Raw genomic sequence first — 14,659 nt, 5'->3', positions numbered from 1 at the left:
CACTACAAAGGAACTATGGGTTTCAAATTCAGAGGGTTTCAAATCCTTTCAAAGAGAAGATTTGAAATCTAAAATGAAAGTTTGGATTACATCTAAAATCATTTCAATAGTTGCATGTGTAACATGTGTCACTAGGCTAATAATCTATTAGGCACATGACATACTGGTGATATCCCAAAACACTCTGTATTATCAATTGCATCACTATAATTAATTTAATATAGTGATATGTGCCATTTAAATATTGTCAGTAAATCAATGGCTAAAAATTGTTAGTTAGTCACTCGAATGTGATTTTATGATTGTGGCCTCTGTGAGACTAGGAATTTCATCATTGTTAGGCAAAGTATATATTTCAATGGGCTTATCATAACCGTTGTGTCAAACATTGCATGGGTACGCTAAGTAAAGATACTAAAATTGATTTAATGATTAAATTCAAACCCTTATAAATATACTATGCATAGTTGGATTATCGGTGATTTTGAATCCAGGGTGTCAAACACAACAAGAGGATTTCAATCCAGGATTCCAAATCCAGGCTCCCAAACAATCCCTAATGCACACTACATCACAGGAATGATTTGCCTATAACCAAGGGTTGTAAGGGCCTTTTAACTTCTTAATTGTCCCAAATCAAAGAAAAAATGTATTATCAACATTGCAGGTATGATAATCTTCAATTTTCATTATAAATTCTGAAATGACACATACACGACGCTTTTTTATTTTATTATATTAATAATTGCAAAGCACTTGTATCCATCCAGCCGTTGTAAACCGTTCTTGTCTTAAATTGTGCATAGGAAAATTGCTTTCCCACTGGGAGTGATGACCAGCGAGAAAATAGGCGCATGCGGTTTTATCTGCAGAATAGATGTATTAAAGGTCTGTCTTTAGTCAAAGCTCGGGTGTTTAAAACAATTCATGTGGAGAATTTGATTTTTGTGACGGAAGTGAGGTGCGGTGTTGCAATTCTCACTCTGTCAATCAAATGATCAAGGGTCAGTGACTTAGAACATCATTTCAGTGCAGTCTTTTTATTCGTGAACCATCTAAATCAAGGCCCACGAGTTGGACGGTTCTGATCCTGTTTCATGAACCCTAGGGTACGATTTTGGAGTACAAGCGTACGGAACCATTGTACTCCATCAGAGGATCGAAGTCTTTTCACGATCAGATCATCGGCCCAAAACCACCCTTCCGGATCTATGTGGCGACGAAGCATCCGGCGTGTGTCTCCGCTCTCTGGGACCCACATGCTGAGTGGTCCAGGGATCGGATCCATCCATGTTGTGTAATCTATACGATTTGGGCCACCACTAAAAAAAGGCTTTTGTAGATGTATTCAGAACATGAAAAGAACATTTTCAATGACTGGTATTCAACTCTAAATGTCAGAAGTTAGGATAATCACTGAAGGATGATCATGGGAGAATAGGTTAGTTACGATAGTAACGAAAACATAGACGGCTGAAATCATCGGACCATTTACAGCACGTGCATACGGATTCACGACAAATGCAAAACGAACTAGCCATTACTGTCTTACAGCGGAGTAAGAAGATCCGAAGGCGCAACGCGACAGAACTGGGCACGGCGAAAATTCTTAGAAAACCGGGGGGCACTTTTGAACTCGAGTGGGCGCATTTTAATCCCGACCACCCTGCCGTGTACTTTAGCCAAACCCTATTTCTTCCTCACACCTTGGCATTTGTCGTGAATTCCGACCCTCTTTTGTACTTTTGCAACCTCCTTCAGCATCGCCTTCGTTGCAGGAGCAGCAGCAGCAGCAGCAGCAGCCAGCGATTCCGGAGAGGAGCTTTCGTTCTCATATCTCTCTATCGATCTTCGAAGAAATCTGGGGCTTTTCTTCTCTCACACTATCTGCTGCTGCTGTTAGGGTTTCTCCGCTTTTTCTAGGGCAGATTCTCTGGGATTTTAGCTCCGAGGAGCTGCCTTGAGCTTCCGTTCCTGCTAAAATACGCCTGCCAAGATGTTCTGGCGCTTGCCTGCTCTCTCTGCTTCTTCGCCTGTAAGTTAAAGGCTTTCTCGAGTATTCCGTCCCTTGTTTCTAGCTTTTCTTGAATTAGGGTTTCCGCTCACGACTGAGAATTGCATGTATGTATGTACGTCTCTCTCTCTCTCTACATGTGTAATTTTGACTGGTATTGTTGTGGTTTGTTATTCACGCTTTTATAGTCGAGGCCAGCTATCGCCCAACCCTGTTGTGTTCATTGGTAGATGTGGTGTACAGTTGGTGATCCTGGACTGCTCATCTGCTGGGCCCGATCGTGGATGAGTCCCAGTAGAAAGGAAAAAAAGGAAAAACACCAGATATGCACTATCAGCTCTTAGCCTTTTGCCTTGAAAGGGATATGTCTATCAACAATCTCTTTTATAATTGTTCAATTGGAGTATTTTTGTACCACGGGCCATCCATGGTAGGGTCCACCAGCTCAATTGTGGATCATTGACCTTAGAACCACATTATGAATGCATGCTTGCCTGGGCATTACACAACTCACAAAAAAACTGTTTTCTCGGGTTATTTCTGCATTTTCATTTGTTACTGATTGTGGTTTTTCTTTTTTTTGAATGGGCTTTCTGGGTTTCAATTCAGATGTGTTTCCTCACCAGAGTCAACTGTTTTTCCTTCTTTGTTTGTGCATTCTTAGGAAAATGGTTTGTTTTCTGGGTTTATTGGTAATATTTATTCTACTTGATCTTGGTATTATGTTAAATTGTTGTAACTTTTGAGGTTTTGGAGCATTTTAGTTTGTTATTCGTATGCCTAAAATTGAATATCCTTTTAAGATGGATTTGTTTTGGGATTTCAACGTCTTCATGTATTTGTATTTGGTGTGGAATAATGATTTTGTTCGTCAACAAGAATAATTGTTTTGTTTGAGTTTTCTTTCTAGAATGCAGTGGTTTTTCTTCAGAATCTTTGTTTTTTCATCAACATCACTTTTGAGCGTTTGATTAACAACCTTTCAAAATTACAATGATTCATTATTGCATGCATGGTTTTGTGATAGTTTAACTTGGAAGACAACATATTACTGTAGCTAGTTATTGTTTCAAGTGATGCATTTGTTCTTATTCAATTCATCATATCTCCATTTAATTGTAAGCATAACTTTTTGTAGGTGGAATCAATTTTGGACAAGGAGAACTTCACTTTGGAAGAGCTGCTTGATGAGGAGGAAATAATCCAAGAATGCAAAGCTCTTAATAGTCGCCTTATTAACTTGTAATATAACTTTCTGGTTTACTTCTATATGTATTTTAAACTTAAGTTACATTGAAACACTCAATCTCAAGTTGTGGGCGTTTGATTTGTAAGCTTGACCCTATTGGGCCAATGGATGCAGCCATTGATTTTGTGAAGTCAGAGTTGGGTTTGTATCCCAACTAAACTATGCTGGCTCAAATCAGCTCCAACTTGGTTTCCTGGTTTTAGTTGAGTTACCATTTTATCATCCATACCCTCGTATGAGTGGGAGTTCTTATACATCTCTTCTCAACAATTTACTCCCTTTTAAAAAAAAAAACCTCCTTTCCAGATGCAATTGTATTACATTAGCAATTTTGTCATAGCAGTTAGTATATGCATTTTTAACCTGCTTGACCTGAAAGGCTCAAATATTATTATTATTTAAGGGCGTGTTTGGGCGGTGGGATTAGAAGGGATCAGGTGGGATGGGATTAAAAAAACATAATTATTACCCATGGCAGGGATTGTCCCCTGTTGCCATGGGATAAGATTAATTGCATGCTTTGTTTGTAATACGGTGGTACATTGAATGGATATACCCACCATCATTTGAAATTAATAAGAATAACACACATGTGTTATATCTAAACTGTTCATTTGTTTTGTAACCTCATTTTGTGGCATGGGCTTAAAAATGAGGTAGATCCAAAACTTATGTGGCCCCAAAGAAGTTTTCAATGGTAAGTATTCAATCCCCGTTGCTTTTTATGGTGGGGTCCACTTGAGCTTTAGATTTACCTGATTTTTTGGCCCATGCTCTAAAATAATCTCAAAAAAATGGGTGGACGGTGTGGATATAGCCCACACATCATGGTGGGACCTACACAACTTGCTAAAATTAAGTGAAATTGGCACGAGACCCAATGCAATTCCATCTAATCTAATCCCAAACATGGAGTGGAATTGGCACAGGACCAGATGAATCCCATCCCACCTAATCCCTTCTAATCCCACTGCCCAAACACGCCCTAAGGATTTCAATATGTTTCTTTGAGTGATATGGGTTGACTGATGATGCTTCTTGGTGAATAAGCTGAATTTCTGGCCAGATTTATTCAAACTATAATCTTTGAAAGAAAAACATGGGTAGAAGGTTAATAGAAACATCAAAGGAATATCTGAGAGGTACTTGAACTTTAGTGGGTTCCAATTTGCCTGGGCTGTGGAGAAAATGGATTATGGAGTGTGTGGGATCAACAAAGTTCTTAGTTTTAATTATTAGGGCTTTTTTATGATCACAAGAGGCTTGAGGTAAGGGGATCTGAAGTTGCACGTGGTGAGCGCACGGGCTATGCATGTGGAAGCTTGGTGGGGCTATAGAATGAATGCTATGTTTGTCCTAAAGGGTGGTAGTTAGGACCAAATAAAATTTTAGCTAATTAAATCCACAATTGCTTAATTAAACTAATTTTCAATTAAACTAAGGCAATTAATTCTAAAGGTTCCAAGCCAATAGATGGTCCAATCACATAGACTACAAATCATATTCCTATGAAGCAATTTGTCTATAAACATGATAGTGTACATGTCTGTATGGGATGTGCTAACTATCAAATCCTAACATTCATCTAATCATGTGTACATATAATTCATTGATTAATCACAGAAGCATAATTAAATAAGTGCTCAAATAACAATCCTAAACACAAGCATGTATAGTGGTTTGATTTTCCTACTCCACTCCCGGCGGATGCACTCAACCCATGAGTGTACCGGATTTCACTATCGGATGTTTTAAATCAGGTTAACCTCTAACCTTTACAACCCTACAGAAGGATCGCGGTGCTACACAAGGACCTATCTAGCGTACACTCCCGCTGGAGGCTCTTGTAAGAGACTTGAGTTGGTTTTTCATTGGCTAATCAACAACCTCTGTCCCAGTCTAAGGACCTATGTTTACTCTCATTGGATGTTCTCATAGAGACTAACATGTACACATTCATGTCCGGTGAATTCAACCTTACACAAGAGCCTAGGTCCTATGCCAGAACCTAGTGAGTTTGGTCCATAAACTCTTATCCCCAATCTTACACAAGGAAAGAGAGTATGGACTCATACATGACACTTGTTGAATTGAGCCCCTTTGAAGTGTCGATCTTAAGTCGCTTCTTTAAAGCTTTCTTGTGCTTAATTCCGCTCCTCAAATGCTTCCTTGATCGTTTCTGCTAATGTGTTGCCAATGCTTCAGCTCCAAGATCATACACGTTGCATGCTATGCTCTATTGCGATGACCAAATCAAAGATGCTCGGTGTGAACATGATGGAAGAAGAGACTACAAACCTTGCCAACAAATTTTGCTGTTTTACGGGATCATTCCCAACTACTTTCGTGGGTCTACCGTTATGTATTGGTAAGCCACCAGTGCACGTGTGGCACAAGGTTATCACCAAATTCGAATCCTATTTTGCTAGATGGAAATGTGGATATCTATCCTTAGGAGGGAGAATCACACTCATAAAGGCAACCCTCTCGAACCTCCCTTTATACTTCATGTCTCTATTTATTTGCCCGACTTTGATCTTGGTCAAGCTGGAAAAGCTAAGGAGAGACTTTTTATGGCACAGTATGTAGGGGCATTTTCACACCGGGCTCGAGTGGGGTCACCTATGGGATGTAGGGGCACACTCGAGGTGGGCGGGGCCCACGGGGGAGGTCTCGTGTTCGAGACTTCTCATCGGGGGTGAATAATGCGCATTTTACACCAGGTTCGAGTGGGGTAGCCTGTGGGATGCGGGGACACACTCGGTGTGGACAGCCCGTGTGAGGCGGTACGCATGTGATTTGGGGCCCACGAAGGAGGTTCGGCCGAGGTCCTAACCCATGAGATGTGGGGCTTGGGCTATGAGAAAAAGGGATTAATTCGCCATACTCTAACAGTTCGAGCTTTTAGAGCAAGTGTTTAATTGGCCTGCATCAAATTGGTATTAGAGCGGGAGGTCTCGTGTTTGAGACTCCTCACCGGGGGTGATTAATGTAGTGACATTTTTACACTGGGCTCGAGTGGGGTCGCCTGTGGGATGCAGAGGCACACTCGGGGTGGGCGGGGACCACGGGAGATGTCTCGTGTTTGAGACTCCTCACCGGGGGTGATTAATGCCCATTTCACACTGGGCTCGAGTGGGGTAGCCTGTAGGATGCGGGGATACTCGGGGTGGGCGGTTCGTGTGAGGCGGTACCCATGTGATTTGGGGCCCACGAGGGGGGTTCGGCCGAGGTCCTAATCCATGAGATATGGGGCCTGGGCTATGAGATAAAATGATTAATTTGCTATGCTCTAACAGTTCGAGCTTTTAGAGCAAGTGGTTAATTGTCCTACATCACACGGTGAGGAAGATAAGAAGAAATTTCATCTTATGGAGTGGAAGGAGGTTTGCAGACATGTTCAAAATGGTGGGGCAGGAATTAAAGATCTTAAAAGGATGAATCGGGTGCTGTTAGCCAAGTGGATATGGAGATTAAGAACGGAGGATGACAATCTTTGGAACTTGCTGATTAAGAGGTAGTATGGGCGTTCAAAAGGGGGTTGGTGGACCAAAGATTCATCCATCTACAAAGCATCGTCAATTTGGAGGGGAATTTTATCCACAAAAGGGAAGGTAATCAAAGGGGTTGGAATTGAAATAGGGAAAGGCGATGGAACCAGATTCTGGTTTGACAAATGGGCCGGAAATGGAGCTTTGAAAACAAAATTTCCGCGCATGTTTTGCATTGCCTCTGATCAGAATATTACAGTTGCTGACAGCTATTCGATGCGTGGGGGAACGATGGTTTGGAATGTTCAGTGTAGAAGGAATCTGTTGGATCACGAGGTTGAAGAATTTCTTGCCTTGCTGAACCGCATTCAAGATGTCAAGTTAGATCAGAAAAATTGGGGACAAATTAGTGCGGAACTACCATAAATCAAAGGAATTCTCGGTTAAAACATTCTACAAGTGTACAGACATTGTATCTGAAAAGGGAAGAGAGATCTTCACCAACAAGGTTTAGAAGTACCAAGCCCATCCTAAGATTGTGGGGTTCGGTTGGCTGGTGGGCAAGAGAAGAGTTCTCATGGTAGATAATTTGAGAAAAAGAGGGATGGTCATCACTAATGTCTGCTTGTGTTGTGTGTCCAGCGAGGAATCGGTGGATCACTTATTCATCCATTGCCCATTCACCTACCACATCTGGTCTCATATTCTATGTCGTTTTGGTATGGCTTGGTCCACCCCTAACTTGACGGGAAACTTCCTAAAGGCTTGGCATGGTATAACATTAGGGAAGAAAAGGACTAAACTATGGAGAATGAGTCTTCTTGTTGTTTGTTGGGTCGTGTAGGAGGAAAGAAATGGCAGATGCTTCAAGGGGACTTCAAATTTGTCAGATTCCGTTGCTTCTAGAACTAGGTTTTTAGTAGTTGAGTGGGCGATCAATGTTGACAAATTAAAGAATTGTAATTTGCTGTTTCTTAGTGTTTAATAGGCTAAGTCGCTGTCTCGGCGGTTCAGCCTCCTATCTTCTGTTCTATTTCTCTCTTTTCCTTTTAATATAATCAGTAACTTTTCCAAAAAAAAAAAGAAGTGGTGGGAGGTTGGATGAATCTCCTACAACTAATGGAAAGTTGAAATCCTAAGGGATTCACCTAGAATGGTCTTTTAGAGAGTTTAGACATGAATTTGACTATAGGCACAATGTCTACTATTTAGAAAGGTGAGATTTCATCAACATCTTTGAATAGGAGTATAGAATGCTCATTATAGTGAATGATCATAAGAAGATTGGCATGAAACTCTTTGGATAGAGGTTTATGATGTGTGGTATGAGTGAGAAAACATTGCACCAAAACCCCTCTAATTTGCCCAAAGATCCGAATCAATATTTATAACAAAAGGCTCTGATGGCTAGGCTCGAGCAATCAAGCCTAGCCCTTGATTGATCGAGTTAGGCCAAAAATGGCCCAGTGAACTTGCTGGACTTTTTTTTTTTTTTTTTGGCCATGTTCGATCGATCGATCTCGATCGCTCGAGAGGAATTGAATATCCCTCGATCAATTGAGCTTGTGCCTCGAGTGCTCGAATTAAGTCGATTTAGGTCAGATGCTTGATGGATGTTTTTGGCCATGTTCGGTCGATCGACTCGATCGATCAAGCTTTGCTTGAGCACACCTCTGGGTCTATTGGTTTGGGCAATATGTTTTCCAACAGTTTGGGACCTCATATAGCCTATCTTATCATGTTTCAACATGGCTCCTAAGGCTAAGGGATGATCAACAAGGTATGCCTATTAAGGTTAGGATCTTCTAGAGATTTTTGGGATGTTTTGGGTCAAGGGTTAGGGTTACCAAGGCACCTCATTTATCTGTTGTTCTGTTCATTGATGCTCCGGTCTTCATGTTTCTTCGGTCTTTAGCTTCCAAGGGTTCAACTGATGACATGACACACAGACTCATGTGATTGACAAACAAGGTGCGTAAATCAGTGCATTAATAGGATCCTCTTTCCCCTTATGTTTTCGTTGTAGAGGCTGAGGCTCTGAGCAAGATGTCGGAGAAATGTTCTTCCATGGGCTTACATGGTGGTTTCAAAGTAGATAATATTGACTTCCAAATCTCTCATTTCCAATTTGCCAACACCATCTTGTTTTCTGATGCGAAAGTGGAAAAGGTAGATAACCTTAGAAAGATTATCAGGTGCTATGAGGTGATTTTTGGTCTCTAGGTTAAATTTTTAGAGAGTGTGATGTTAGGGACTTGCATAACCAAGGCTGAGATTCGTGGGCTTGTGTGGGTGTTTGGTTGTCAGGTGGGGGCACTCCCTCCTATCTTGGGCGTCCTCTGTGTTGGTAAGCCAACTACGCATTTATTTGATGGAGTGATTGAGAAAATGTAGAGGAAGTTGTCAAGTTGGAAAAGTAGGCATATTTTTTTGGAGGGTAGATTGACGCTTATCAAAGCCGTTATGATTCATCTTCTCCTATACTGTCTCTCTTTTGGTTTCCTAGAGCAGTCTTGGACAAGCTTGAGAATGTGAGAAGGGATTTCCTATGGCAGGGTACAAATAGGAATAAATTCCACTTGTTAAGGTGGGATGAGGTGTGTTGTCCGTTTAGGGAAGGTGGGGCAGGTATAAGAAAATTGGAAGACATGAATTCCGCTCTATTTGGCAAGTTGTGGTGGTGATTCAACATAGAGGAAGATAGCCTTTAGAGGGTAGTGATTGGAAGAAAGTATGGTGTAAGCAATGGAGACTGGTGGATGAAAGAATCTTCCTTATATAGGGCATTGGCTGTTTAGAAGGTAATGGCAAAGTGGGGCCGTCTACCTTCATGGAGGTGATTGGTTTTTCAGTGGCGGATGGAGAGAGGATAAGATTTAGGTAGGATGTTTGGATTGGTGAGAGGTTGCTCAAAGAAGATTTCCCGAGTTTAGCTAGGCTTTTCCCTGAAGCGAATATTCCCATATTGCGGTGCTTTTCGTGGTCTCGAATCGGTTTAGACCCTGCCATGTCACAAGAATATGACAAATGAGGAAGTAGGTGATTTCTTGTGGTTGTTGGAGCGCCTCCAAGACGTCATCCTTTGTTGGTAAGAAGGATTACATGTTATGGAAGATGGAGAGCTCGGGTTGCTTTTCCATTTGGTCGTTCTTCAACATGTTACACGGTACGCTTCATGGGAGGTGTGGGGAATTTTCATCGTTTGTTTGGAGATGTGGGGTTCCTCTGAAGGTGGCGGGCCTGGCGGCTTTCCCTTGGTCAGTGGGGAGAAACACAATGCTAACTATAAATATCCTTTAGAAGATGTATGTGGTGCTTCCCAATATCTACATGATGTGCATGAGGAATGCAGTGATGGTTGATTATCTATTCATCCTCCGCTCCTTTGCTGAAGAGCTACGGGATAGGTTCTTTGTTATTTTCAGTCTCATGGGTGTTGCCGGGCTCAATTGATGAGTTCTTTCTAGCGTGGAACGGCCGGGGGAAAAAAGGCAAGGTGCTTTGGGATATTTCTTTGTTGGCAGGTTTTGGTCCATTTGGGGGGGAAAGAAATGATAGATATTTCTTGAACCATAGTGAAGTTTCAGAAGTGGTTAGGTGGGCCGAAGTAGATGTTATGTGTTGCACTTCATGTATTGAATCCTATGATAGCTGTAACCTTTCCTCTATCTATTGGGCGTCTTTATTCTAAATCGTACTTCTCTTCTTCTTATTCTTCTTTTTTAAATATTAACCTTTCAATAAACCATAACTGCCATAATAACTTTGAAAACCTCCAACAACGCCAACATTTTTAAAATCAAAACCATAAAAAGTGAACACTTATTATTAATGATATGGAAATCCAATCCAAATGAAAAAAAACTTCCAAGTTCCTAAAAAAATTGACTTTGTTAAAATTGTCATATAGCCTATAAATTGCAGATATCATTCATATACTACAAGGCATTTATTATCCTTTCAAATGTTTGCAGTCTTCGAGATAGAGCTCAGGTAGAGCAGTTGCTGCGGTATATTGTAGAAGAACCTCCTGAGGATGCTGAAAGCAAACAGGCCTTCAAGTATGGCAATCTGATTCAATTGAAAAGTTTTACTAGGATAGGATCACTTTCTTGGTTCTGTCATTTTGATCGTTGCATTTCTTTGCTCAAAAATCAAGGTTTGGGTTTTCATGGGTTCATTTATTTTCACGATTCAGGTTTCCCTTCATCGCCTGTGAGATATTTACTTGTGAAATTGATGTCATCTTTAAGACCTTAGTAGAAGATGATGAGGTATGTGATTTCTTCATGCTCAATGTGAAGCATCATCTGCAGAAGTATAAATTATTATTATTTTCACAATAACTTAATGCTCTAAGTTCCTAAGCAATCTATTGCAAGTGCAGCTGATGAACATGCTTTTCTCCTTTCTGGAACCGAATCGTCCTCATAGTGCCTTGCTAGCTGGATATTTCAGTAAGGTATTGGGAATTGTGTATCTCAGTGTCTTCCCTTGTGCAGTGATGTTTTTACAGTGTCGCAATTAGTTGTCTTGGTGAGTAAATTGAGTTTGTTAATGTGTTGTTTTCTGCTTTAGGTTGTTGTGTGCCTTATGTTACGGAAGACAGTGCCACTAATGAATTATGTCCAGGTAAGTAGATGACTTCACTCTATTTTTAACATTTTCTGTTATTTGTTTTGTTCCTCGTATAACAATGCTGGAAATGTTTTCGGTTCTGCATATTGGAAAATATTATTTGAACTTTGAACAGTGAGTATTTAGCAAGATACTCTTTCAGGATCTGTGCTATTCTATCCATTGACTTGTTATACCGAGAATCTTGTTTGTGCTGGAACTTTCCATATTGGGGCTATGTTCTCACTTCTCACTCAGGGGAGTCATAGTTCCTCATTATGTATTCCCACTCTCTTTAAGCCGTCATGTTTCGGACCATTCCTCTTCTTTGCAAGGCTGGTCCATGTGATGATTTCTTAACCTCTAAGTCAAAGGTTCGAGGAGTAGGTGCCAACATCTTCAAAAAAGTCATGTTTCGGTTTCATCATTTCCATAGGAAAGTGGAGAGAATGATAAAATTTGATGGCCGTAGCCTATGGTTATGATAAAATAGAGTTCTGCTTATGGTTTTTGGGTTAGTGTATAATTCTATTTGATGGCTGTAGCCTATGGTTGTGATAAAATAGAGTTCTGCTTATGGTTTTTGGGTTGTGTAAAAGGAATTATATCTTCAAGTTATAGTCAAAGTGACATCTTTTTTCTTTGGATAATTAGCATTTTAGAAAGAACTAAAAATTGTTAGATGGATACCAAATTGCAAGAAAGCCTAAGGTACATGGTCCAAAATACAAAGGGACGACATGTCCTCAAGATAAGACTCCACAATATTAATGGACACAATAACCTTAAGATACCACCCTTAGTAAAGATAGGCTAGTCTCTTCTCTTAAAACATTGCAAAAGGAAGTATCAAAGCTCTTTACCAAATTTGAACCATACCCTATCTCTGAGGACCCACTGATTTTTTGTGCATCGGGAAGTGGATTGGCTGGTGTACCACACACCACCAATATAGCTGGTGTGGGTACGTGTCATGCCAAGACGAGCGCTGACACTCCACGAGCTCTGAGTTGTATGAACGGTTGAAAGGAGATCTAGTCACATTGAGTGGTTTTCAAAAGAAAAACCAAATCAAGCTTTCATACAAAGCTCATTTTCCTGCTCCATAGGAATCTTTTATGCCTATCACCTGAGGAAGCCACTCTAATGTCCCATTTTCCATCCCTATTTTAAGGCTAAAGAGCCCTTAGATATAGCTCAAATCTCTTTCTATGGGCCTGCCATAATTGGAGAGAGAGTTAGCAATGATAGAGGCACAGTTTGGATAAATTTTCTGTGCTCGATTGGGATTGGAGATTCTAATTTTGCTGAGGCTGCGGCTCTTCTTCAAGCGATTAAGATTATCTTCAACTTAAATTTATTCCGGCTACAGTGTAGGAGATTTAAGTAATGCATCTCCTGGGCCAACTTAGGTTTAAGTCTGTGGAGGGTGGCTGATCTCATCAATGAAGCGCTGGAGGTGTGTAGAGAAGCAAAACTCTTTTTCCCACGTGCACTGAGAAGCAAATGTGAACGCGGATGACCAGGTTAAAGTAGGGGTGAGTAGAGATTCCTTAGTGATGACAGCAGAGTTATGTCACATCTATGACATTATGGTGGCTCTCCTTCCTCTGTTCCCGAGTATTTTCTATTTTCTGGCCGCAGGCCCCTTGTATTTGTTATGGTTTTGGTCGTGTTTACTGACTATTGAGCCACTCCTTGTAGTTTCTCTTCTGCTTCTTATAATATTTTAGGTTATACTTCAAAAAATATCATCTATATGAATGTAAAGTACGCGTCTTTGGGGAAGCTAATCAATTTTTGATATAGTAGCTGAAGAGGGTACATTTGATCTTCATTGTAGAAGGAAATATCAAAGTGGTTTGACAAATTCTGAACCATAATCTTCAAAGACTTACCATTTCAGTTGAAGTAGATCTACTAAAATCGAGTGAATCAACACATAAATAGGACCATTCAAGTTTGAAAGGAAAAAATCGTCAAGCTCTTCCAAAGAGCTCATGCTCCCACTTTGTTGGGATCTTTTATGCCCATCAGACGTGGAAAGCCTCTCTTTTATCCCATCTGCTATCCTTACATTTAAAGTCCCTAGCTTCAGCTCCTCCAGATATGAATATAATGTACAAGTCTAAAAAGTGTAGCTAATAAGTTCTTGATATAGTAGCTGAGGAGGGTTTGTTTTGATCTTAGTGATATGTAGGACTTTTGGGTCCTCTCACTTGATATAAATTTGCCTTTGTTTTGATTTTCATAAAGGCATGGTGATTCATTAATAATCAAAAGTGGGGTAAAAAAGAATTGTGAAAACAGTTTCTGCTAGATCACTATTGAAGCTTCTCTTTGATGGTGGGTGATGCCGGAGTCCATTGAGGGTTTCTTCATGGCTTGGCACAGAGGTGGGAGTAGGGAAAAAAGGAAGGGTGATTTGGAGGTTATCCATGTTGGTAGGTGGTGCAACCGGCTGATGGGAAGGATAAGCCCAAACGTAGGCACCTGCAAGCTGAGCATAAGAATCACATACAAAGTAGAGACAATAACTAGAACTTTTATTATTTTCAAAGATGCCTTGAGACTACTCATGTAAGGGGCCCTTATATGGGCTTCTTGATGTACAAAGAAGGTAGGTTCATAATGTCATTAACAACTAATGACTTATTACAGAAATGAAAAGTAATAAAAAGATGCTGAAGAATTTAAGATGATTTGGTTGATTGATAGTTGCATGGCTAGCTACCTAAATAGGAGGCTTGGGTCTCTATTGATGGGCTAGCTGTGGGGCTTGGGCTTAGGCTTAATGGGCCTGGGCTTGGCCCATGGATTTTGGGTCCAATTAAGCTTATGTCAGTCCTCCCCATGCGTAAAAAAACTCGGCTTGAGCGAGGTAATGGCTTGATATTGCTCATAGAGGTCAGGATTCAGGTGCTGAAAATCTGTGGCTGTGATCCATGTAGCATGAGAGAGGCCGTCCTTGCCAACGGACGAGAACCTTTTGGTAACCACCTTGGTGTGTGGAAACGATTTGGTTGTTGCGAAGATCAATGATTGTATCTGTAGGTGTCAAAATGATCGGACGTGTGATAGCTTGTTCTTCAATACCATCATCAGTATGGTGCCCATGATAAAGTATGATTGATGGGCAAATCTGGTTGAAGACCTAAAGTATAAGCATTGGTACTAATCTTCCTTATGATTTTGAATGGCCCCGCATTGTGAGGATGGAGCTTCTTTGAGGTATCGGAGGTAACCATTCAGGAAAAATTTGAGCCATAACCATGTCGCCTTCCGTGA

General features: G+C 40.7%; 1 protein-coding gene across 3 annotated transcripts in view; it reads left to right on the top strand.

Moving 5' to 3' along the window:
• The first annotated feature begins 1,679 nt into the window (after positions 1 to 1,679).
• Positions 1,680 to 14,659, top strand: part of LOC131245949 (uncharacterized) — a 49,707-nt gene continuing 36,727 nt past the window's right edge. For 2 of the 3 annotated variants that reach the window (XM_058245770.1, XM_058245769.1), the window contains exons 1-6: positions 1,680 to 2,035; positions 3,153 to 3,256; positions 10,729 to 10,815; positions 10,953 to 11,028; positions 11,142 to 11,216; positions 11,333 to 11,386. In XM_058245770.1, coding sequence (XP_058101753.1) covers positions 1,997 to 2,035; positions 3,153 to 3,256; positions 10,729 to 10,815; positions 10,953 to 11,028; positions 11,142 to 11,216; positions 11,333 to 11,386 — 435 coding nt within the window. In that variant the 5' untranslated portion in view covers positions 1,680 to 1,996. The remainder of the gene's footprint in view (positions 2,036 to 3,152; positions 3,257 to 10,728; positions 10,816 to 10,952; positions 11,029 to 11,141; positions 11,217 to 11,332; positions 11,387 to 14,659) is intronic. The other variant, XM_058245771.1, reaches the window with a different exon arrangement.

The sequence above is a fragment of the Magnolia sinica genome, chromosome 5 (assembly GCF_029962835.1).
Source record: "Magnolia sinica isolate HGM2019 chromosome 5, MsV1, whole genome shotgun sequence".
NCBI lineage: Eukaryota > Viridiplantae > Streptophyta > Magnoliopsida > Magnoliales > Magnoliaceae > Magnolia > Magnolia sinica.
The sequence above is the reverse complement of the archived record's forward strand: the minus strand, read 5'-3'. Positions and strand labels throughout refer to the sequence as shown.